The sequence below is a fragment of the Mobula birostris genome, chromosome 4 (genome assembly GCF_030028105.1).
Source record: "Mobula birostris isolate sMobBir1 chromosome 4, sMobBir1.hap1, whole genome shotgun sequence".
In the NCBI taxonomy this organism is placed as follows: Eukaryota; Metazoa; Chordata; class Chondrichthyes; order Myliobatiformes; family Myliobatidae; genus Mobula; species Mobula birostris.
This window is the reverse complement of record NC_092373.1, coordinates 89209752-89236440: the sequence shown is the minus strand read 5'-3', so window position 1 is coordinate 89236440 and position 26689 is coordinate 89209752. Positions and strand designations below refer to the sequence as shown.

Genomic DNA, 26689 nt, shown 5'->3' with positions numbered 1-26689 from the left:
CACCCTTGATTTAAAAAAAATAGAAATATAGAAAACCTACAGCACAATACAGGCCCTTCGACCCACAAAGCTGTGCCAAACATGTCCTTACCTGAGAAATTACCTCAGGTTACCCATAGCCCTCTATTTTTCTGAGTTCCATATAAATGTCCAGGAGTCTCTTAAAAGACCCTATCATATCTGCCTCCACCACCGTCTCTGGCAGCCCATTCCACACACTCACCACTCTCTGTGTAAAAAAAAAACAACTTATCCTTGACATCTCCTCTGTACCTACTTCCAAGCACCTTAAAATTGTGCCCTCTGGTGCTAGCCATTTTAGCCCTGGGAAAAAACCTCTGACTATCCACACGATCACTGCCTCTCATCATCTTATACACCTCTATCAGTTCACCTCTCATCCTCCATCGCTGCAAGGATAAAAGGCTGAGTTCATTCAACCTATTCTCGTGAGGCATGCTCCCCAATCCAGGCAACATCCTTGTCAATCTCCTCTGCACCCTTTCTATGGTTTCCACATCCTTCCTATGGTGAGGCGACCAGAAGAACTGAGCACAGTACTCCAAGTGGGGTCTCACCAGTGTCCTATATTACCTCTCGACTCCTAAACTCAATCCCATGATTGATGAAGGACAATGTACCGTATGCTTTCTTAAGCACAGAGTCAACCTACGCAGCAGCCTTGAGTGTCCTATGGACTCAGAACCCAAGATCCCTTTGATCCTCCACACTACCAAGAGCCTTGCCGTTAATGCTATATTCTGCCATCATATTTGACCTACCAAAATGAACCACCTCACATTTATCTGGGTTGAACTCCATCTGCCTCTTCTCAGCCCAGTTTTGCATCCTATCAATGTCCCACTGTAACCTCTGACAGCCCTCCCACACTATCCACAACACCTCCAACCTTTGTGTCATCAGCAAATTTACTAACCCATCCCTCCACTTCTTCATCCAGGTCATTTATAAAAATCACAAGGAATAGGGGTCCCAGAACAGATCCCTGAGGCACACCACTGGTGACCAACCTCCATCCAGAATGCGACCCATCTACAACCACACTTTGCCTTCTGTGGGCAAGCCAGTTCTGGATCCACAAAACAATTTTCCCTTGGATCCCATTCCTCCTTACTTTCTCAATAAGCCTTGCATGGGGTACCTTGTCAAATACCTTGCTGAAATCCATATACACTACATCTACTACTCTACCATCATCAATGTGTTTCATCACATCCTCAAAAAAGTCAATCAGGCTCGTAAGGCAGAACCTGCCTTTGATAAAGCCATGTTGACTATTCCTAATCATATTATGCCTATCCAAATGTTCATAAATCCTGCCTCTCAGGATTTTCTCCATCAACTTACCAACCACTGAAGTAAATCTGTAATTTCCTGTTTGTCTATGTGGACTTCAGTAAGGCCCTTGACCAGGTTCCACACAGAAGGTTAGTTAGGAAGGTTCAATCGTTAAGCATTAATATGGAAGTAGTAAAATGGATTCAGCAGTGGCTAGATGGGAGTCGCCAGAGAGTAGTGGTGGATAACTGTGTGGCAGATTGGAGGACGGTGTGTAGTGGTGTGCCTCAGGGATCTGTACTGGGTCCAATGCTGTTTGTCATATATATTAATGATCTGGATAATGGAGTGGTAAATTGGATCAGTAAGTATGCAGATGTTACTAAGATAGGTGGTGTTGTGGATGATGTAGGTTTTCAAAGCTTGCAGAGAGATTTAGGACAGAAGAATGGGCTGAAAGATGGCAGATGGAGTTTAATGCTGAAAAATGTGAGATGATGCATTTTGGTAGGATTAATCAAAATAAGACATACATGGTAAATGGTAGGGCGTTAAAGAATGCTGTAGAACAGAGGGATCTAGAAATAATATAGAAAATAGGTGCAGGAGTAGGCCATTTGGCCCTTTGAGCCTGCACCGCCATTTATCATGATCATGGCTGATCATCCAACTCAGAACACCGCCCCAGCCTTCCCTCCATACCCCCTGATCCCCGTAGCCACAAGGGCCATATCTAACTCCCTCTTAAATATAGCCAATGTACTGGCCTCAACTGCTTCCTGTGGCAGAGAATTCCACAGATTCACCACTCTCTGAGTGAAGAAGTTTTTCCTAATCTCGGTCCTAAAAGGCTTCCCCTTTATCCTCAAACTGTGACCCCTTGTTCTGGACCTCCCCAACATCAGGAACAATCTTCCTGCATCTAGCCTGTCCAATCCCTTTAGGATTTTATACGTTTCAATCAGATCCCCCCTCAATCTTCTAAATTCCAACGAGTACAAGCCCAGTTCATCCAGTCTTTCTTCATATGAAAGTCCTGCCATCCCATGAATCAATCTGGTGAACCTGATTTGTACTCCCTCTATGGCAAGGATGTCTTTCCTCAGATTAGGGGACCAAAACTGCACACAATACTCCAGGTGTGGTCTCACCAAGGCCTTGTACAACTGCAGTAGTACCTCCCTGCTCCTGTACTCGAATCCTCCCACTATAAATGCCAGCATACCATTCGTCTTTTTCACCGCCTGCTGTACCTGCATGCCCACTTTCAATGACTGGTGTATAATGACACCCAGGTCTCGTTGCACCTCCCCTTTTCCTAATCGGCCACCATTCAGATAATAATCTGTTTTCCTATTTTTGCTATCAAAGTGGATAACTTCACATTTATCTACATTAAATTGCATCTGCCATGAATTTGCCCACTCACCCAACCTATCCAAGTCACTCTGCATCCTCTTAGCATCCTCCTCACAGCTAACACTGCCACCCAGCTTCGTGTCATCCGCAAACTTGGAGATGCTGCATTTAATTCCCTCATCCAAGTCATTAATATATATTGTAAACAACTGGGGTCCCAGCACTGAGCCTTGCGGTACCCCACTAGTCACCGCCTGCCATTCTGAAAAGGTCCTGTTTATTCCCACTCTTTGCTTCCTGTCTGCTAACCAATTCTCCATCCACATCAATACCTTACCCCAATACCATGTGCTTTAAGTTTGCACACTAATCTCCTGTGTGGGACCTTGTCAAAAGCCTTTTGAAAATCCAAATATACCACATCCACTGGTTCTCCCCTATCCACTCTACTAGTTACATCCTCAAAAAATTCAATGAGATTCGTCAGACATGATTTTCCCTTCACAAATCCATGTTGACTTTGTCCGATGATTTCACCGCTTTCCAAATGTGCTGTTATCACATCTTTGATAACTGACTCCAGCAGTTTCCCCACCACCGACGTTAGGCTAACCGGTCTATAATTCCCCGGTTTCTCTCTCCCTCCTTTTTTAAAAAGTGGGGTTACATTAGCCACCCTCCAATCCTCAGGAACTAGTCCAGAATCTAACGAGTTTTGAAAAATTATCACTAATGCATCCACTATTTCTTGGGCTACTTCCTTAAGCACTCTAGGATGCAGACCATCTGGCCCTGGGGATTTATCTGCCTTCAATCCCTTCAATTTACCTAACACCACTTCCCTACTAACAAGTATTTCGCTCAGTTCCTCCATCTCACTGGACCCTCTGTCCCCTACTATTTCTGGAAGATTATTTATGTCCTCCTTAGTGAAGACAGAACCAAAGTAATTATTCAATTGGTCTGCCATGTCCTTGATCCCCATAATCAATTCACCTGTTTCTGCCTGTAGGGGACCTACATTTGTCTTTACCAGTCTTTTCCTTTTTATATACCTATAAAAGCTTTTACAGTCAGTTTTTATGTTCCCTGCCAGTTTTCTCTCATAATCTTTTTTCCCCTTCCTAATTAAGCCCTTTGTCCTCCTCTGCTGAACTCTGAATTTCTCCCAGTCCTCAGGTGAGCCACTTTCTCTGGCTAATTTGTATGCTGCTTCTTTGGAATTGATACTATCCCTAATTTCTCTTGTCAGCCACGGGTGCACTACCTTCCTTGATTTATTCTTTTGCCAAACTGGGATGAACAATTGTTGTAGTTCATCCATGCAACCTTTAAATGTTTGCCATTGCATATCCACCGTCAATCCTTTAAGTGTCATTTGCCAGTCTATCTTAGCTAATTCACGTCTCATACCTTCAAAGTTACCCCTCTTTAAGTTCAGAACCTTTGTTTCTGAATTAACTATGTCACTCTCCATCTTAATGAAGAATTCCACCATATTATGGTCACTCTTACCCAAAGGGCCTCTCACGACAAGATTGCTAATTAACCCTTCCTCATTGCTCAAAACCCAGTCCAGAATAGCCTGCTCTCTAGTTGGTTCCTCGACATGTTGGTTCAAAAAACCATCCCGCATACATTCCAAGAAATCCTCTTCCTCAGCACCTTTACCAATTTGGTTCACCCAATCTACATGTAGATTGAAGTCACCCATTATAACTGCTGTTCCTTTATTGCACACATTTCTAATTTCCTGTTTAATACCATCTCCGACCTCACTACTACTGTTAGGTGGCCTGTACACAACTCCCACCAGCGTCTTCTGCCCCTTAGTGTTACGCAGCTCTACCCATATCGATTCCACATCTTCCCGGCTTATGTCCTTCCTTTCTATTGCGTTAGTCTCTTCTTTAACCAGCAGCGCCACCCCACCTCCCCTCTCTTCATGTCTATCCCTCATGAATATTGAATATCCCTGAATGTTGAGCTCCCATCCTTGGTCACCCTGGAGCCATGTCTCTGTGATTCCAACTATATCATAATCATTAATAACAATCTGCACTTTCAATTCATCCACCTTATTACGAATGCTCCTTGCATTGACACACAAAGCCTTCAGGCGCTCTTTTACAACTCTCTTAGCCCTTATACAATTATGTTGAAAAGTGGCCCTCTTTAATGCTTGCCCTGGATTTGTCGGCCTGCCACTTTTACTCTTCTTCTTCTCTGGGTAATGGTGCATAGTTCCCTGAAGATGGAATCTCATATGGATAGGGTGGTGAAGAAAGCTTTTGGTTTGCTGGCCTTTATTAATCAGAGCATTGAGTATAGGACAGCGGTCCCCAACCACCGGGCCGTTGACCGGTACTGGGCCGCAAAGCATGCACTACCGGGCCGCGAGGAAACGATATGATTTGGCGATAGGAGCCAGCTGCACCTTTCCTCATTCCCTGTCACGCACTGTTGAGCCATTACGCACGCAAGGTCATTACCCGAGCGTCATCCATGTTAGTGCAAGGAGAAGATCAACTCCTCGAGCTTGCAAATGACGGCGGGCTGAAAAGTATGTTTGACATAACATCTCTGCAGGCATTCCAGATCAAAGTCGAGGCTAAATATCCTGAGGTAGCCAGGAAAGCACTGAAAACGTTGCTTCCATTTCTAACATCATATCGCTGCGAAGCGGAGTTTTCTGCAATGAATGCAATGAAAACTAAATTGCGGAATAGACTGGACATAAGGAACCCCTTCGAGTATCGCTGTCTTCCATTACCCCTCGATAGGACCGTCTTGTTGCAGGAAAACAAGCCCAGGGCTCCCACTGATTCAGCGATATTGGTGTGTTACAATTATTTTATATGTTCATACGGGGAAAATATGTGCTGTGTGTTTAATATCCAAACGTTACTTAAAATGTTATGATGCTATTGACTTACTTATATAACCATATAACAATTACAGCACGGAAACCGGCCATCTCGGCCCTTCCAGTCCATGCCGAACGCTACTCTCACACTGCTCTCTACTCTGACCTGCACTCAGCCCATAAACCCTCCATTCCTTTCCTGTCCATCTACCTATCCAATTTTTCTTTAAATGATAATATCGAACCTGCCTCTACCACTTCTAATGGAAGTTTGTTCAACACTTACTTCAAGCGCCCCTGATAATTGACTTATCGCTATATTCATGCGAGGAAAATATGCGCTGTGTGTTTAATATTAAATTCGTTAGATAAACCCTTTTAGAAACGAAATTGAGTGTATTAGCCACTTATCACCTATATTCCGGTCGTGATCAACACCCCACTCCCCGAACAGAATTGCCAAAAACGAGATGTATAGAAAAAATCGGTACATACATGCATGCGCAAATTACGCATGCGCACTGGTGCCCGCGCAAGGCTTCATGGTCATTATAGTCTCAGGGTAAACAACGTATTTGACTGCTACTCTTGTCCATTGGCAACCCTACCCCCCCCCCCCCCCAACCCCCGGTCGGCCGGTCTGCAAGAATATTGTCAATATGAAACCGGTCCGCAGTGCAAAAAAGGTTGGGGACCCCTGGTATAGGAGATGGGATGTAATGTTGAAATTGTGTAAGGCCAAATCTGGAGTATTGTGTACAGTTCTGGTCACCGAATTATAGGAAAGATGTCAATAAAATTGAGAGAGTACAGAGGAGGTTTACTAAAATGTTGCCTGGGTTTCATCTCCTAAGTTACAGAGAAAGGTTGAACAAGTTAGTTCTTTATTCTTCCGAGCATAGAAGGTTGAGGGGGGACTTGACAGAGGTGTTTAAAATTATGAGGGGGATTGATAGAGTTGACGTAGTTAGGCTTTTTCCAGTGAGAGGGGGGAAGATTCAAACAAGAGGACATGAGTTGAGAGAGGACAAAAGTTTAGGGGTAACATGAGGGGAAATTCTTTAGTGGTAGCTATGTGGAATGAGCTTCCAGCAGAAGTGGTTGAGGCAGGTTCTATGTTGTCGTTTAAAGTTAAATTGGATAGCTATATGGACAGGAAAGGAATGGAGGGTTATGGGCTGAGTGCAGGTTGGTGGGACGAGGAGAGAGTAAGACTTCGGCATGGACTAGAAGGGCCGAGATGGCCTGTTTCCGTGCTGTAATTGTTATATGTTATATGTTCGTGGGCTAACTCTACTCCCTTTTTTGAATAATGGAACAACATCCGCAACCCTCCAATCCTCCGGAGCCTGTCCCATCCCCATTGATGATACAAAGATCATTGCCAGAGGTTCAGCAATCTCCTCCCTCACCTCCCACAGTAGACTGGGGTACATTACGTCCGGTCCCGGTGACTTATCCAACTTGATGCTTTCCAAATTCTCCAGCACATCCTCTTTCTTAATATCTACGTGCTCAAGCTTATCAGTCCGCTGTAAGTCATCCCTACAATCGCCAAGATCCTTTCTCGTAGTGAATACTGAAGCAAAGTATTCATTAACTACCTCTGCTATCTCCTCCGGTTCCATACACACTTTTCCACTGTCACACTGGATTGGTCCTATTCTCTCACGTCTTATCCTCTTGCTCTTCACATACTTGTAGAATGCCTTGGGGTTTTCCTTAATCCTGTCTGCCAAGGCCTTCTCATGGCCCCTTCTGGCTCTCCTAATTTTATTCTTGAGCTTCTTCCTATTAGCCTTATAATCTTCTAGATCTCTAACATTACCTAGCTCTCTGAACCTTTTGTGAGCGTTTCTTTTCTTCTTGACTACATTTATTACAGCCTTTGTACACCATGGTTCCTGCCTGATAGCCTCATATTTCAACTTACTCTTTCCTAACTTGTCTGTTCCTATCGCTCTCCAATGCTATGGTAAAGGAGATGGAATTGTGATCACTATCTCCAAAATGCTCTCCCACTGAGAGACCTGACACCTGACCAGGTTCATTTCCCAATACCAGATCAAGTACAGCCTCTCCTCTTGTAGGCTTATCTACATATTGTGTCAAGAAACCTTCTTGAACACACCTAACAAACTCCACCCTATCTAAACCTCTTGCTCTAGGGACATGCCAATCAAAGTTTGAGAAATTAAAGTCTCCCACCACGACAACCCTGTTATTATTACACCTTTCCAGAATCTGTCTCTCTATCTGCTCCTCGATGTCCCTGTTACTATTGGGTGGTCTAAAAAAAATACCCAGTAGAGTTATTGACCCCTTCCTGTTCCTAACCGCCCACCCACAGAGACTCCGTAGACAATCCCTGCATGTCTTCCTCCTTTTCTGCAGCTGTGACACTATCTCTGATCCACAGTGCCACATCCCCATCTCTTTTGCCTCCCTCCCTGTCCTTTCTGAAACATCTAAAGCCTGACATCCAAAGTAACCATTCCCGCCCCTGAGCCATCCAAGTCTCTGTAATGGTCGCAACATCATGATCTGCCAAGTTTGCAGCAACAGAGATACCAGAGACTTGTATGTTTAGGCAGTCTGCCTGAATGGCCACAAATGGTAACCCAAACAGCCCTGATTTGTCACGCAGCACAGAAACAGGGTCTTTAGTCCACACTGCCCGTACTAATCATCGAGCACCATTTACACACCAGCACCTAGACGGTAGCCTGCTGGCAATCCCTGGAGGGAGAGTAACACCCAGACATTCAACAACTCACTGCCTGGGCTGACAGTGTTTCTGTCCCCGCAGGAGGCAGCTGTTCAAGTTCAAGTTCTGCTACTACTGTGGACGCTCCGTGGGGGTGCACCTGGTTGCGTGCAGCCGGTGTAAGGAGGTGTATTACTGCAGCAAGGCCTGCAAGCTGGCAGCTTGGGATGAATTCCACAAGCACGAGTGCTACGTCTCAAAAGGAAAAGGTACAAGCACAACCCTTCGCAACCTAGTCAGCTCATCAACATTACCCCAACAGCACACCGTATTTATGTTCAGGGGAACTTGCAGATCATTGGAACACACACAAAATGCTGGAGGAACTCAGTAGGTCAGGAAGATTCTGTGGAAATGAATAAATAGTTGATGTTTTGGGCAAGAATCATCTTCAGGACAGACTATTGTGCACAGTTTTGGTCACCTTGCTACAGGAACAATGTTGTTAAAATGGGAAGAGTGCAAAGACAATTTACAAGGACACTGCCAGGACTCGAGTGCCTGAGTCCATAGAGAGATTGGACAAGCTAGAACAAAACTGGGGGTGACTTTTACAGAGGTGTCTTAAATCATGAGTGGCATAGATAGGGTTTATGCCCATGGTCTTTTTCCCAGTGAAAGGGAACTAAAAATTAGACAGCAAAGGTTTAATGTGAGAAAGAAAAGATTTAAAAGGGGCCTGAGAATAGTATCTTAATACAGAAAGTGCACAGATGAAATCAACTGCCAGAAAAAGTGGTTGAGTCAATGAAATAACAATTTTCTAAATGTGTGGATAGGAGGTCTTTAGAGGAATTATATGGGCCAGACACTGGAAAATGGGATTAGATCAGTAGGCACCACAGTCACCTGGATGAGGCTAAAGGGCCCGTTACATGCTGTATTACCTTGACTATAGAGAGCAGAGAGTAATACAGGATGAATCTAGCCATTATGCCCAACCCTCTCTAAGCTAGACCTGTTTATCCACACCTTTTCCATATCACAAATTTAGGAAATCTTTGAGCCTGGCCATTATACACCTGTAAAACTCCAATACCCTACTACATCTGGGACTTGGTGATGTTGGACTATTGAATGTTATTTCTATAAACCCACTTTTAACTTAACTCTTTTAAGCTGTTACAGTAAATGGAATTACAGTAAACTTTCCAGTGACCTGCATACGTTTAAAGAGAGCATAGGAAACAGGGTCCTAGTGAGTTTAAAGAGAACATTGCAACCAGCTCACTGCTGAGCCAAAGAGGGGTGGGTAGATGTCTGATGTATGGGATCTGTACCCTGTAAGCATGATGTCAAACCATTGGGAGTTCAGAAAAGTTGGAGAGCAGATTGTTAGTTTTCCACAATGAGAGAATTAGGGAATACATGACAGAATCTTGTTTGGAAATTGGTTTATTATTTCACATACACTGAGGAACAATGAAAAACTGTTCAACATGTCATGTCTACAGATCATTTCAATACACAGGTACACGGACTTAGTAACAAAGGAAAAAGCATTAACAAAATGTAGAATATAATATTACAGTTACGATGAAAATGCAGGTAGCCAATAAGGTGCAAGCACCATGATGAAGTAGATTGTGATGTCATGCAAGAGGTCCATTCAAGAATCTCGTAAAAGTGAGATAGAAGCTGTCGCTGAGCCCCGTGGTGCCTGCTTTCAAGCTTTAATATTTTCTGCCCAATGGAAGGGGGAAGAAGAGGGTAACTAGAATGAGAGGAGTATTTGATTACGTTAGCTGCTTTCCCAAGTCATAGAAGTTTCCAAGGCAAAAAGCAAGCCTGTGTTAAAATAAAGCAGATAGATTGCTTTTCTATTTCCCTGTAACTCATTCAAGACTCTGCTGTAACATAATTTAAATTTTGCATTCTAGAAAGAATTATAATTACATGAATAAAAGCAAGATAGCAAAATCAAGATTTCCTGTCTCCCCCCATTAACTGAATTGAAGCATACAAACTTAAAGCATACAAACATATTGAAACATCAAAGTGAGTCACACCACACAGCCTGTTCACTACCCTTGCCTAAGACAAATAATGATAAACTGACTACTGCCTACTCTTGTCAACATAGGCATTGCTGCAAGAAGCAAATCAATATTGAAGCTCTTGGTGATCCCACAAGTACAGCTCATAGGAACACAAGAAGATAGGAGCAGCAGTAGGCAGCTTGGCCCCTCAAACCTGCCCCATCATTCAATAGGATCTGACTCCAGGCCTGATCTCCTCTTCTGTGCTTGTTTCAAATAATTTCAAGGCCCAATTGTTTCAATGCTTTTAACGATTCAAAGGTACAATTTAATGTCAGAGAAATGTATACAATATACATCCTGAAATGCTTTTTCTTCACAAACATCCACAAAAACAGAGGAGTGCCCCAAAGAATGAACGACAGTTAAATGTTAGAACCCCAAGGTCCCCCCCCCCAGCTCCCCTCCCTCCCACACGTAAGTGGCAGCGAGCAACAATCTCCCCCCCCCCCATCGGCAAGGAAAAAGCATTGGCACCACCACGGAGCACTCAAGCGTGAGCAAAGCACTAGCAAAGGCATAGACTTGCAGTACCCCAAAGACTTCACTTTCACCCGGTACTCGACATACCGCAGGCTCTCTCTCTCCCTAATAAGGAAGAAAGAGATGTCTCCATTTTCCCAGCGAACGGGGAGACATAACAAACAGCTCGCTGGTTTACGATGTTAAAAGTCCATTACATTGCTTTTTTTCAAGCTCTGTGCCTAAAGATCGCAAAGATCCCAGGTCTCCAGGCACACAGTCGCAGTTAACCCGACTCCCTCGATGACCCACGGGTCTCCTGTTTTGACACTGACCCTCAATCTGCCTGTCTCCAGAGCCCCGAGATCCTAGGCTTCCAAATCCAAGCCGGACTTTTAGGCCGAGCTGTTGGCGTGCCGAATAACGGCCATTCGTGACATCCCAAGAGCGGGTCCCATTCCTGCAAAGAACCGTAGTCAGCATGTAGCTCCAGGTCTGGGTCCTCAAAAGAACCTTGAAAGGGAAAAATAGAGATGGAAGTAGAGCTGTTTCCGTAGATGCAAGCAAAGGAGTTGCCGTTAGGTGCCACTAACCCTCCTAAGCTCCACTTACATAAATATAATTTTAAATATCCCTAATGGTCTTCCACAGCACTCCAGGGCAGAGAATTCCAGAGGTCCACCACCTGCTGTGAGAGGAAATTCTGATGGATCCCAATTTTGAAATATACTTCCCAATGCCAGACTGTCTATTACCATCCAACAAAAACCATTGAACAACAAGAAATCTGCTGGAGAAACTCAGCAGGCCAGTCAGGATCTGCGAGGGTGGGATGGGGGGTTGTCAATGTTTCAACTTAGTCTGGACACGGGGTTTCCATCCAAAACAACAATAGCTCCAGTACCCATGGATTCGGCTTGACCCACTGACTTCCCCCAGCACATTGCTGCTGCCAATTCCAGCATCCACAGCCTCCTTGAATGCGTCCCAATCTTTGCTTTGTTGTACGTCCTCTCTTTTGCTTTTACGTTAGCTTTGACTCCCCTTTTCAGCCACAGTTGTACTATTTTTCCATTTGAGTATTTCTTTGTTTTTGGAATACACCTTCCTCATTTTTCCCAGAAATTCACACCTGCTCTGCTGTCATCCCTGTCAGCATCTCCTTCCAATTTACTTTGGCCAGCTCCTCTTCCACACCACTGTAATTTCCTTTACTCCACTGAAATACGGCTACATCAGACTTTACTTTCTCCCTATCATTGATCTCAATCATATTGTGATCACTGGTTCCTCATCACATTGGGTGTTCATTACATAAGACCCAATCCAGTATAGCTGACCTCTTGACAGAAGCAGATGAGAGGATGGACCATGTAATCAATATCCCTAGGGCTAGCATCCTCTACCAAAACCTGCCCCACTTCACAACACTGCCAATTGCTGATGAGAGTTCACATTCAAATCCCTGGAAAAATTGAATCACTTCCCATTTCTTGGAAGCCACCTCTCAGCGAGGACGGACATCGATGGTGAAATTTCCCACTGCTTGTGGAAAAGGGAGTTTAAAGAGCAAGACTTCAGACAGATGCAAAACATGTGGGCCATCTGGCAAGTGAGAGCCTGCTTTTGATGGATAGACTACCTATAACAGGCACTGGAAAGGAGCGATCAATAATCTTCCAATTTACTGCAAGCAAGCAACATTGTCATCTGTTCCAAAGCTAATATCCCCAGAACTGAAGCCTTGGTTATACTAAACTCCATTGAGCATGTTGAGCATGCTTGATAACAGACCTTCAAAATACTTTAATTTGGCCTCAGTTACAGGAAGAGATTGCCAGATAAACAGAGGAAAAGGTTCAAGGATGTGCTCAAAACCTTGAAAAATGAAACATTGCCAAGTCCTGAAGAGAGAATTTAGGGAGCTATGTAGAAAGCTGAAAAGCAGGATCTCCAGCATAGCAGTCTTTGAATTGCTGCCTGTGCTATGTGCCAATGAGGGTAAGAATAGGATGATTTGCCAGATGAATGCATGGCTGAGGACCTGGTGCAGGAGATAGATAGATAGATATACTTTATTAATCCCGAGGGAAATTTGATTTTGTTACAGCTGCACCAACCAAGAATAGAGCGTAAATATAGCAATACAAAAAACCCCAACAATCAAACAACAAAATACAAACTGTGCCAGATGGATAATAAGTCCAGGACCAGTCTATTGGCTCAGGGTGTCTGACCCTCCACGGGAGGAGCTGCACGTTCGATGGCCACAGGCAGGAACGACCTCCTGTGCCGCCAAGTGTTGTATCACAGTGGAATGTGGCCGAAGTCCAACAGTAAAAGTTTCAATATCCAGTCTGCAAGCACGTTCCTCGATCGTAATATACCCCGGATTGCACCATCCGTCGTTAGCCACAACAGTAAGCACCTAACTCCTTTACGCTTACCGCTCTCAGTGCACTTCCGGTCAGCCAAAACGGTATTACCCACCAAACTCCTCTTCTCCAAAAGTCTCTGTTGTCTCGACCCGGTCCTCTTTCCTCGGCTTTGTGATCCCCCTTTGTGGGTTTTCCTCCGGATTTCAGCAGGGGTGTCCACCGCTCTGTTAGCAAAGCCGGCCAGGATTTGCCGGTCCGTGGAATACACAATGCGACCTTACTTCTGTCCCGCGTGTCGGGATGTAACCATTTCCAGCGCTAAAGAAAACCCAAATAAAACTCTCTCTACCAGCATGTTAGAGGGGGTGCAGCTTCGATGTGTTACCGTGAGGGGAAAAAAATACAAAAAATAACGTAAATTAAAAAGTAAGAAGAAGAAAGTAAGAATAGACCGGAACGGCCGTACCAGGCCGCATGCACGACCGGCGCATGCACACTAAGAGGGGACCAATATCCTTGCGGACAAGTTTGCTAGAGCTGTTGGGGAGGTTTCAAACTAATTTGGCAAAGGAATGGAATCTGGATTGATAGGGCTATTGGTTTACAAGCAGAGGCAGTGTTCATGGAGACTTGGGAAGGACAGGCAGATGTTAGGGTAAAGTTGCAGTGTAAAAGGGGACAAAATTGAAAAGGACTGGAGGAATTATATTTGAATGCACATAGTATACAGAAGAAGGTAGATTATCTTGCAGTGCAGATATGACATTGTGGGCATCACTGAGTCACGGCTAAAAGATTATCATAGCTGGGAGCTTAACATCCAAGGGTACATATTGCATCAGAAAGACAAGCAGGTAGGCAGAGGGGATGGGTGACTCGATTAGTACAAAATGAAATCAAATCCTTAGAAAGAGGTGGCACAGGATCGGAAATTGAAGGATGCTTGTGATCAAGTTAAGAAACTGAAAGGATAAAAAGACACTTTTCAGAGTTATATACAGGCCTTCAAACAGTAGCCAGGATGCAGGCCACAAATTACAACAGGAGAGAGAAAATACATGTCAAAAGGGTAATGATACGATAGTCATGCGGGATTTCAGTATGCAGGCAGATTGGGAAAATCAGGATGGTGCTGGATTCCCAAGGAAGAGAATTTATAGGATGCCTACAAGATGGCTTCTTAGAGCAGCTTGTGGTTGAGCCCATTAGGGGATCAGCTAATCTGGATTGGGTGTGTGCAGTGAACTAGATTTCAGTAGGGAGCCTAAGGAGCCAGTGATCATAATATGATAGAATTCACCCAGCAGTTTGAAAGGGAGATGCTGAAGTCAGAGATATCAGTATTACAGTGGGGTAAAGGGAATTACAGAGGCATGAGAGAGGAGCTGACCAAAGTTGATTGGAAGGTAACTCAAGCAAAAGAGAGAGCATATAATAGAACAAAAATTCTTGGAAAGTTAGAGGATTGGGAAACTTTTTAAAACCAACAGAAGGCAACTAAAAAGCCATAAGGGGGGAAAAGATGAACTATGAAGAGGGTAAGCTAGCCAACAATATCAAAGAGGATACCAAATGTTTTTTTCAGATATATGAAGAGTAACAGAGAGGCGAGGGTAGATATTGGACCATTGGAAAATGATGCTGGAAAGGTAGTAATGGGGGAATAGGAAATGGCGGACAAACTGAATATATATATTTTGCATCAGTCTTCACTGTGGAAGACACTAGCAGTATGCCAGCTGTTTGAGAGTGTCAAAGGGCAGAAATAAATGAGGTTACTATTACTAGGGAGAAGGTGCTTGGGAAAGTAGATGAAATGGCTGGACCAGATGGACTACACCCCAGCACTCTGAAAGAGGCAGCTGAAGAGATTGTGGAGGCATTAGTAATGTTATTTCAAGAATCACAAGATTCTGGAATGGTTCCGGAGGACTGGAAAATTGCAAATGTTCTTCCACTCTTCAAGAAGGGAGGGAGGCAGAAGAAAGGAAATTATAGGTCAGTTAGCCTGACCTCAGTAGCTGGGAAGATATTGGAGTCAATTGTTAAGGATGTGGTTTTCGGGTACTTGGAGATGTATGATACGATAGGCCAAAGTCAGCATGGTTTCCTTAAGGGAAAATCTGATAGTGTTGAGGAAGCAGAGAGTCTGAGAAGGACTCAGACAGATTAGGAGAATGGGCAAAGAAGTGGCAAATGGAATAACGTGTCAGGAAATGTATGTTCATGCACTTTGTTGGAAGGAATAAAAGCATAGACTATTTTCTAAACAGAGAAAATTCAAAAATCCGACGTGCAAAGGTACTTGGGAGTCCTCGGGCCAGTATTCCCTAAAGGTTACTTTGCAGGTTGAGTCAGTGGTGAGGAAGGCAAATGCAGTATTAGCATTCATTTCAAGAGGACTAGAATATAAAAGCAAGGATGTAATTCTGAGGCTTTATAAGGCATTTCAAAGGTTCAAAGGTCAAATTTAATGTCAGAGTAATGTATATTATACAATATACATCCGGAAATGCTTTTTCCTCACAAACATCCACGAAATCAGAGGAGTGCCCCAAAGAATGAATGTCAGTTAAACGTGAGAACCTCCAGTTCCTCGCTCACGCACATAAGCGGCTGCAAGCAACAATCCCCCCCTCCCCCACCAGCAAAAAAAAAGGTGCTTTGGTACCATCACCGAGCCCAAGTGTGTGCTAAGCAATAGCAAAGACACAGACCAAAGTTACCCCAAAGGCCTCGCATTTCAACCGAAATTCGACAAACCACGGGTTCTGTCCCTGGCAAGGGAGAGGGAGGTGTCCCCCATTTTCACAGTGAGCAGGAGACATAACAACCCGCTGGTTTACAATGTTAAAAGTCTGTTCCGTCGCTTTTTTTGAGCTCTGCATCCAAAGATCGCAAAGACCTCAGGCCTTTGGGGCCACAGCAAAAGATTTTCCGGCCTCCCCAATGACACACGAGTTCCCTGCTGTGACACCGACCCTCGATCCGCCCGCCTCTAGCACCCCAAGATCTTAGGCTTCTGAACACGATCGAGATTCTCAGGCCAAACCCTTGGCATGTCGAATAACAGCCAGTCGTGTGGAACCCCAAGAACGGGTCCCATTCCCGCAAAGAACCGAAGCCTGTGTGTAATCTCGGTCAGGGTCTTCAAAAGAACCCTGAAAGGGAAAAATAAAGATACTAAAGGTAGAAATAGAGCTGTTTCCGAAAGGAGTCGCCGTTAGGCGCCATCATCCCTCCTAAGCTACTTGGAGTATTGTGAGCAGGTTTGGGCCCCTTATCTAAGAAAGTATGTGCTAACGTTCGGGAGGTTTCAGAGGAGGTTCATGAGAATGATTCTGGGAATGAAAGGTTTATCATATCAGGAGTGACTTATGGCCCTGGGTCTTCACTCACTGGAATTTAGAAGAATGAGGGGGATCTTATTGAAAGCTATTGAATGTTGAGAGGCTGTTGAAAGGCCTAGACAGAGAGGACGTGGAGAGGGTGTTTCCTGTGGTGGGTGAGTTTAGAAGCAGAAAGCTCAGCCTCAGAATCAGGGACATCCATTTAGAATGGAGATGAGGAGGAATTTGTTTAGCTGAGGATGTGAATCTGTGGAATTTGTTGCCACAGGCGGCTGTGGAGGCCAGGTCATTGGGTGTGTATAAGGCAGAGTTTGATGGGTTCTTGATTAGTCAGGCTGTGAAGGGTTAGGGGGAGAAGGCAGGAGAATGGGGTTGAGAGGGAAATGGATCAGACATGATGAAATGGCAGAGCAGACTCAGTGGGCCGAATGGCCTCATTCTGCTCTGATGTCTTATGATCTTATGGAAGTCCAGAGAAGCTATAGTCTGTGACAACTCTAAGGAGCATTTAGGATCATGCTAAGAACCCTGGGTCCATTGAAAAGAAACACATGGACACCCTACATAACCAGATGGAGAGCAGACTGTCTGAGAAATTACCAAGCATACTTTCTGTCAGGCACCAGTGATTCCCACCCTGGCTTCATCAGTCACCTCCAAATCTACAGAACTGAATGTGTTGGTGTGTGGCCAAGTGGTTAAGGCGTTCATCTAGTGATCTGAAGGTCGCTAGTTTGAGCTGAGGCAGCGTTTTGTGTCCTTGAGCAAGGCACTTAACCACACATTGCTCTACGACGACACTGGTGCCAAGCTGTATGGGTCCTAATGCCTTTCCCTTGACATCATTGGTGTCGTGGAGAGAGGAGACTTGCAGTATGGGCAACTGCCAGTCTTCCATACAACCTTGCCCAGGCCTGCGCCCTGGAAACCTTCCAAGGCGCAAATCCATGGTGTCACGAGACTAACGGATGCCTATATATAAGAATGCAAGCAAACCATCCTTAATTGCAAGGAAGTGCAGAAGGAGAAGATCTAACACACTTTTTTATCCTCTTTTTTAAAGGCCGAACTGTGAAAGTGAGATGCTAGGATTATGGCAATGCAGCAGGTTAATTGTTGCTACCTACCATTTTACATTGTTGCAATGTTTCATGACCATTGCTACTTTGCTAACCTCTAAACAAACATTAAATTCAAGACTCTTGCAAAACTGTTGCTCCTTTAAGCTCCCAACAGATTAGCTTTCTTCCAAGATATACTAATTGAACATGTGGCACACATTTCATTCTCTCTTGGCGTGACAGTGGGAGACACCTGCTCAGATCAGATCATTACTCTAATTGATGAACCATGCTGCCGTTTAACTTCTGTCACCAGTAATTGACCTGTTTTAACGAAGTTCAGAAGTTACAGAGTGAAGTTGCCTTTTCAATAGTAAATTGTGAATCAATTTCCCTGGAGATTTTTTTAAAGCTAGTGCACCTTGCTTGGCTGCTTTTAAGAAACTGACTGATTCCATTATTTAAAATCTTGCTTTGGAATTGTTTTTATGTGCTTTTGTAGGAAGTAATACAACTAGTTTCACTTGAGGATCATTTCAAACATCTACACCCACTAAACATTTTCTGCGCCCCCCTCCCCCGCCCCCCGGCCACCAATGTCAATATCAAGATGAATAAAGCTATAAAGCTACCTTCTGGGCAATTAAGGCCACATAACAACTTTAGCTTTTTCAGCAGTACCCAGAGATCCAAAACAAAAGGAACAGAATATACAGGGGAGCTTTAGCTGGCAATCATCATGCACATTATCTAAATGATGGCAAACAAATAAAACTGCAGTTGTTGCAGTCTGAAGCAAAAGCAAATGCAGGAAGAGCTCAACATCAGTGAATAGAGAGGCCAGCTAACATTCCTCACAACTGACTGCTGAGCTCTTCCAGCATTTTTGTTTAAGTAAATCGTTATGTCACATCCAGTTTTAAAATGCCCATTGTGTGAGTGGGGATTTTGAGACTTCAGCTCTTCAAGCCTCTCCTCACTGAAGTCTCGAGTGACAGAGGGTGAAAAAGTTGTAGATCCATTTTCTTTCTCCCCCCCCCCACCCCCCACGGTTTACTTACTGTTTCCTCCCTTATATTTGCTCAGTTACAACAGTGGAATTCTCCTCTTGCAGGGTGTGGGAAGGCAGGAAGACCTCCAGTGTCCCTGACAACTTTACCTGCACGAAGTGCCTCCTGCTACAGCTTCTAACACTCCGTGTTAAGGAGTTCGAGCTGGAACGGGAAGAACTCTGGATCATTCGGGAGGCTGAAGGGGTGATAGCCAGGGCTTTTAGAGAGGTAGTTACACCCGAGGTTCAGGACACAGGAAACTGAGAGTCAGGAAGGGGAAGGGGTTAAGGAGCCTGAGCAGAGTACCCCTGTGGAGATCCCCCTCAACCACTTTGGATACTGTTGGGCAGGGGGACCTAGCAGAGGAAAATCATAGCAGTCAGATTTCTGGCTGTATGACTTAGAGAGGAAGGGAGGAGAAGAAGCAAGCTGTGGTGATAAGGGATTCCTTAGTTAGGGGAACAGAAAGGAAGTTCTGTGGACAAGAATGAGATTCCTGGATGGAATGTTGCATCCCAGGTGCTAGGGTCTGGGACATCACTGATCAAGTCAATAGACAATAGACAATAGGTGCAGGAGTAGGCCATTCGGCCCTTCGAGCCAGCACCGCCATTCACTGTGATCATGCCTGATCATCCACTATCAGTATCCAGTTCCTGCCTTATCCCCATAACCTTTGATTCCACTATCTTTAAGAGCTCAGCATTCACAAATAATAAGACAATGCTGAGGATGTTCTATGAGTCTGTGGTGGCCAGTGCTATCATGTTTGCTGTTGTGTGCTGGGGCAGCAGGCTGAGGGTAGCAGACACCAACAGAATCAACAGACTCATTCGTAAGGCCAGTGATGTTGTGGGGATGGAACTGGACTCTCTCACGGTGGTGTCTGAAAAGAGGATGCTGTCCAAGTTGCATGCCATCTTGGACAATGTCTCCCATCCACTACATAATGTACTGGGTGGGCACAGGAGTACATTCAGCCAGAGACTCATTCCACCGAGATGCAGCATAGAGCGTCATAGGAAGTCATTCCTGCCTGTGGCCATCAAACTTTACAACTCCTCCCTTGGAGGGTCAGACAACCTGAGCCAATAGGCTGGTCCTGGACTTATTTCATAATTTACTGGCATAATTTATATATTACCATTTAACTATTTATGGTTCTATTACTATCTATTATTTATGGAGCAACTGTAACGAAAACCAATTTCCCCCGGGATTAATGAAGTATGACTATGACATTCTACAGCCAGAAGGCGTGGTCCATGTAGGTACCAGTGACATTGATAGCAAGAGTTAGGAGGTTCTTCAAAGTGAGTTCAGGGAGCTTGGTGCTGAGTTAAAGGGCAGGGCTTCCAGATTTGTGATCTCAGGATTGCTACCCATGCCACGTGCAAGTGAGGACGGAAATAGGAAGATCATTCAGTCTAACACGTGATCAAGGAGTTGGTGTAGGAGGGAGGCCGTCAGATTTCTGATCATCGGGCTTTCTTCCATGAAAGGTGGGACCTATACAGAAGAGATGGTTTGTAGCTAGAGGAGGAGGATTAATAGCCCCTTAATAGCTGTAGCACTTACTTTTTATTTGCAGTTATTTTGTAAATAACACTATTGTTTGAATTTCTGGTTAGATGCTAACTGCATTTCATTGGCTTTGCATCTGTACTCGGCACAATGACAATAAAGTTGAATCTAATCTAGTGGGAAGGTTTGTTGCTGCTGCACTAGGTGGGGAAGGGGTGTTCAAGTAGAGTTTCAGGGGTATGGGAACCAGACTGCCAGAACAGATAGTGGAGGTTGTGGAAACTTGTTGCTAAAACATCAAAGTCTGAAATCAAAAGGTTGAGCATGGTGTGACTAGTGTCCTGAGTCACATATATTTCAGTGCAAGAAGTATAGTAAGAAGGGCAGATGAGATCAGGGCATGGATCAACATCTGGAATTATGATATTGTAGCCATTAGTGAGTCTTGGTGACAGGAATGGCAGCTCAATATTCTGGAGATCTGTTGTTTTAGATGTGACTGAATGGGAGGGATTAAAAAGGGAGGGGTGCTGTTACTAGTCGGGGAAAATGTCACAGCAGTGCTCAGTCAGGACAGACTGAAGAACTCATCTAGTAAAGCTTTATGGGTGGAAATGAGGAAGGTATATTATAGACAACCCAGCAGTCTGCAGGATTTAGAGGAACAATTTGTAGAGAGATCGCAGCCTGTTGCAAGAAACATTAAGTTTATTATATAGGTAATTTTAGCTTTCCACATATTGACAGGGACTCCCATACTGTAAAATGACTAGATAGGATGGAGTTTGAAAGTTTCCTTAATCAGTACATAGAAGTCCAATGAAAGGAGTGTCTGATACTTGATCCGCTTTTAGGGAATAAGACTTGGCAGGTGATTGAAGTTTGGGTTGGGGAACATTTTGCATTAAGTGATTACAATGCCATTAAACTCGAAATGAACATGGAAAAAGATAGGTCTGGACCGCAGGTTGAGATAACAGATTCAGTGAACCTTGGTTTTCAAAAGATATTGAGACCCTGGTTTAAAAAAATAGGAGGTGCAAAGCAGGTATAGGCATTTAAGAACAAAAGAGATACTTATGGAATATACAGAATGCAAGAGAGCACATAAGAAAGGAATGAGAAGTGCTAAAAGTAGTGTGAGGTTGCCGTAGCAGATAAGGTGAAGAAGAATCCTTAGAAATGCTACAGATATGTTAAGAGCAAAAGGTCCCCTGGAGGATCAAAATGGTGATCTATATGTGGAGTCAAGAGAGATGGCAGAGATCTTAAATGGATTTTTTTGCATCTGAGACAGACGTAGAGTCTATCGAAGTGAGCAAAGCACAATAAGGTCATGGACCCTATGCAGCTTACAGAGGAGGATGCGTTTGCAGTCTCAAGGCAAGTTAAGGTAGGCAAATCCCCAGGGCCTGACAAGGTGTTCCAGTGGACCCTGTGAGAGGCAAGTGCAGAAACTGCAGGGGCCCTAGCAAAGCTATTTAAATCATCCTTAGCGACAGGGGAGGTACCGGAGAATTAGAGGTCAGCTGATGCTGGTCTACTGTGTAAGAAAAGCTCTAAAACTAAACAAGGAAATTATAGGCCGGTGAGCCTGACATCAAAAGTGGGAAATTCATTGCAGGGTATTCTAAGGGACTGGATATATAGGTATTTCGATAGACATGGACTGGTTTGAAATAGTTCTCGTGGCTTTGTGCATGATAGGTTGTAACTAACCAATTTTTCCCACTTTCCCACTTATGCAGTTTTTTGAGGAAGTTAACAGGAAAATTGATGAAGTCAAGGCAGTGGATATTGTTTACATGGATTTTAGGAAGGCATTTGACATGGGCGGTTGGTCAAGAAAGTTCAGTCTCTCAGCATTCAAGATGAGGTAGTAAATTGGAATAGACATTGGCTTTGTGGGATAGTGGTAGTAGATGGTTGCCTCACTGACTGGAGCCTTGTAGCTAGTGGAGTGCTGCAGGGATCAGTGCTGGGTCTGATGTTGGCCTTCAAAAATCAAAGCATTGCGTACAGGAGATAGGATGTTATGTTGAAGATATATAAGACAATGGTGAGGCCTAATTTGGAGTATCGCGTGCAGTTTTGGTCACTTACCTACAGAAAAGATGTAAATAAGTTTGCAAGAATGTTGCTGGAAGTGGAGGATCTGAGTTATAAGGAAGGATTGTATAGATTAGGACTTTATTGCTTGGAATTTAGAAGATTGAGAGGAGATTTAATAGTGGTATACAAAATCATGAGGGATATAGGCAGGATAAATGCTAGCAGGCATTGTCCACGAGGTTGGGTGGGATTACAACTAGAGGTCATGGGTTAAGGGTGAAAGGTGAGAAGCTTAAGGGGAACATGAGGTGAAACATTTTCACCCCTAGGGTGGTGAGAGTGTGGAACAAGTTGCCGGTGCATGAGTTGCATGCAAGCTCAATTTCAATATGTAAGAGAAATTTGGATAGGTACATAGATGGTAGTGTTATGGAGGGCTATGGTTCCGGTGCAGGTCGATAAGAATAGGCAGTTTAAATGGTTCAACACAGACTAGATGGACTGAAGGGCTTGTTTCTGCACTGCACTTTTCTATGACTCTAGAGGAAAAGCAAGATGAGAACAGATATTCCAGATATTCTAATAACCTAGAGTAGAACATGCTACCATGGCATTGACATTGTGGATAATTACGAAACCAGCAAGTAAAGTTTCAGTGACAAGAGTTGAGATACTGGACGGTCAGTATTTAGGAGATAGCTTGGACTACAAAGCTGTGGACTATGATTGGGTATGTAAGTTTACTGAGGGTGGGGGGAGAGGTTGGCAGCAGAGATTGACAGTGGAAAGGATAGTCTTCTATGGTACAGTTCCAGCCCCAGAGACTTCCGCTTACATGAGGGTGGTAAAATTACAGAGAGGTGTTTAAAGATCTGTCTTTGCTGGGGAGTGTAGGGAAGATTCACTCAGATATATGGGAGATACTGGATAGGCTGAGCTTGTTTTCACTGGAGCAAAGAGGGCTGGGGAGGTACATAAAATAAGACAGAGGTATAATTGATCATGAGGCTGATAAATAGTCATAATTATTTTCCTATGGTTGGTTTAAGGTGAAAGGAAGGAATTTGAGGAGTTTTTTTATATGTACACAGAGTGGGTGCTATCTGGAGCTCACTCCCAGTAGAGACGGTGGTGTTGGATACAATCACAATTTAAGAGATGTTTAGACAGGTGCTTAAATAAGCAAGACTTAGAGGTACATAGACTTAACTCAGGCTCATGAGGTGGGCAAAATCCTCACTATAGATGGACTGAATGACTTGTATGACTCTTGATAGATTCAGTGGGGAAGTCAGGGTTACTATTGAAAAAGGGAATGATATATAACTTTGGATGTAGAACAATCATTTTGAATCAGAATTGCAGTACAATTGGATCTAATTTAATTAAAGCCTGTATGAGAATGGGAGAATTTGAATGAGTGGGCTTTGATTATAGAGGAAGGGTACTTTGTATAGATTCAAAGGAAGTTGTGTGCTTGGAAGTATAATTGTACCGAGCATTAGCATCAGAAGCTGAGATTCAGTGGCAGAATTGTGTTCCAAGTGATGGGCTTTAATGGGACATTTTGAGTATGGACAGGTTGGGGTTCAATGGGAGAGTATATTTACTAGAAGGAAGGGATATATTGGGAGAGGTTGCATATAAAAGAGTTTCGCTTCCATGGGGGCGGGGGGTACAAATACTAAAGGAATGAACACCTATGGGAGGGTTTATATACTCAGGGGTTAGCATCACAGGAATGAGCTTTGATGGCTATACTAGAAAGGTGAACTTTGAAGAGGGAACTTGTGAGCTTCAATGAGGCTTCTTGTGGACTTGAGAAATGGGCTTCAATAGGGAGTTAAGATTTTTGGTGATCTTCAGTGAGGGAGTTTGTGTACTAGATTAATCAGCCTCCATGGGAGTATCTGTGCACTAGGATGGGTTATCTTTTTTGGGAGTTCTAGAAAGATGGACATAAAAGAGAGTTTGTGTGTCAAAGTTGGGTTGCATAGTCATTTCTTATCCTAACCTTCGGCCATTTATTAATTAAACCTCTCTATTTCCAGCTCGTGCTTCATCCAAAAAGGAGGGAATGGAGGCAGAAGATGGGATGGACAGGAAGGGAGAAGGGGAGGACCAATTACTGGATTGGAGCCGTTCAACATTAGTATCCATGGATCTGGATAACTACAGCTTTAATTAAACGTACTTTTGATTGGTTGAGTTTTCTCGCTGTTCAATCTCATACACGTGACCATGACTTTGGCTAAACATGGAGCAATTATATAAAGGAGGTGATCAAGAGGACTGAATTAGATGCTGGTGATTGGAGGGGCTGAAGGAGATAACAGAGTTAGCAGGTGCTGAAGCTAAAGAGGAATTTGAAAACAATATTGGTGAGTAGGGTTTGAAAATTGAATACTGAACCAGCATATGCCAGATGCATGAAGTTAGGTGGGGAGATACGACAGCAGTAACTTTATGAGATATGGAAAAAGATGAATGAAAGCTTAATCTTGGGTGTTGAGTATAACCAGGTCAAACGCAGCGCTTTAAGGTAAGGAGCAATTAAACTGGGAATAAGTAAAGGCAAGATTTAGAGAATAGTGGAACTTCAGATGGTTACAGGGAGATGAGGGAGACGGGTGTTGCTGCACAAAGCAGGATAGTAAAACCAAGATGTTGCTCATTTGGGAACTGTGGGGCAGAATCCTGACGAGAAAGGGTCTTTGGAGGTAGAAGATCCTCAATTAGCATAGGAAGGAACAGGTGCACAGTTGTTGGAAGAAATGTCATTTTAGATGATTTTCTACCTATGGCTGGTTTATGGCCCCACCCTGTTGAGTGCACAGGCTTTGGCTGACCACACTATCATCCTCCCTGTTAGAAATTGCAGGCAGGTCAGGGAGGAATAGATTACCTTTGTCATACCATTGAGTTATAGAAACAGGTAATTTGGCCTTTGTAGCCTACCTAGTCAATGCTAACTAATCTGCCTAGCCCTATTTACCTGCACTTGGACCATAGCCCTCCATACCCGTCCCATCCAAGTTCTTATCTAAACTTTTAAATGTTAAATCAAATTTGCATTGGCCATTTCTGCTCTCAGCTTGTTTCACACTCTCACCACCCTCTGAGTGAAGAAGTTCCCCCTCGTGTTCCCCTTAAACATTTCACCTTTCACCCTTAATCCATGATCTCTAGTTCTAATCTCACCCAACCTCAGTAGAAAAAGCCTGCTTGCATTTGCCCTATCTATATCCCTCATTATTTTGCAAGCCTCATTCTTCTACACTCTAGGAAGTAAAAGGTATAACTGATTCAACCTGTAACTCAGGTACTCAAGTCCCAGCAACATCCTAGTAATTTTTTTCCGTACTCTTTCAATCTTCCATTGAAAAGTCATGTTGAAGTCAGATATTTTTGGTGATTGTTGCAATGTTGGAATTCCAGTGTGTTACACAAGGCTTTCTGTGTGTGAATTTAAGACACCACCTGCATTCAAGAAAAGGGAAGTTGGAAATGGGGCTGCAGTTGGCAAGGATGGGTGAAGACCAATGATCTGTGAGCTTGAAGGAGGCCTGAGGAGGGGAACCATTAGTTACACCAGCTGCCATGGGGTAGGAAGGGAAATTGGGTATTTAAGGGAGCAAATATAAAGGCAAGAGAAATTGAAGACAGGTGTGAGTTCAGATCTGGAGGGTTTACATGGATACTTGGGACGAGAGGTGGAAGAGCATCAAATAGTTGATTCAGTCTTAGTCACCAAAGAATCCATGAGCACCTCTCAGGTTGTTGGGGATGAATGTGGAGGACATCTGAGTGATGGTTTTAAGAAAATGTACTGCAGTACAGAAAATAGAGTAGATGCATGTGGACATTTCAGAAATACCCTAGTACAATGACCAGTCTTCATGGACAAAAGCCGGGCTGTGCTCTGTGTGATTAGACCAACCCTCACCCCATTGTTAGCCAGAAATTAAGGAAGTAGAGAGAATTGCACACCACAGTGGTGGGGACAATGGAAGGTGTGGCTAGGGATACAGGGAGAAATGACTTCAGTGTGCTTAAAGCTAAGACAATGGAAAGCATGTGGTAGTAATAGGGAACTGTAGAGATGTTGAGGAAAACAAAGGGTCAAATTTCCTTCCTCATCTCAGCACTCCCAGGGACGGAATGCATTAAAACACAACTGCTGCATCATTGGCTGGTAGCGTCATTTTTAATATTTCAGTAGTTATGCTAAACAGCAGTAATGTTTAAGCTGCACAGCGGTTGTGTTTTCAGATGTAAGTTGGATTTCAGCACAGTAAATACCCATGCAGTTGGGAATAAAAGATAACAACATCCCAGATAACTTGATGTTCACTCGTGCTGTTCATTTAACCACAAATTAACTAATTGCCAAGTACAAAATACTGCAGATATCTGGAATAAAGTGAAGAATACTAGCAATACTCACCTTGTCAGATAGTGTCTGGGGAAAAAGAAAGAG

The 26689-nt window shown here is 43.8% G+C and overlaps 1 protein-coding gene across 5 annotated transcripts in view; it reads left to right on the top strand.

The window, feature by feature from the left end:
* The window catches only part of ankmy1 (ankyrin repeat and MYND domain containing 1), a 135665-nt gene extending 109190 nt beyond the window's left edge, over positions 1-26475 (top strand). For 4 of the 5 annotated variants that reach the window (XM_072255736.1, XM_072255735.1, XM_072255734.1 and 1 more), the window contains exons 15-16: positions 8334-8500; positions 24261-26475. In XM_072255736.1, the coding sequence (XP_072111837.1) occupies positions 8334-8500; positions 24261-24397 (304 nt within the window). In that variant the 3' untranslated portion in view covers positions 24398-26475. The remainder of the gene's footprint in view (positions 1-8333; positions 8501-24260) is intronic. The other variant, XM_072255737.1, reaches the window with a different exon arrangement.
* The last annotated feature ends 214 nt before the right edge of the window (positions 26476-26689 follow it).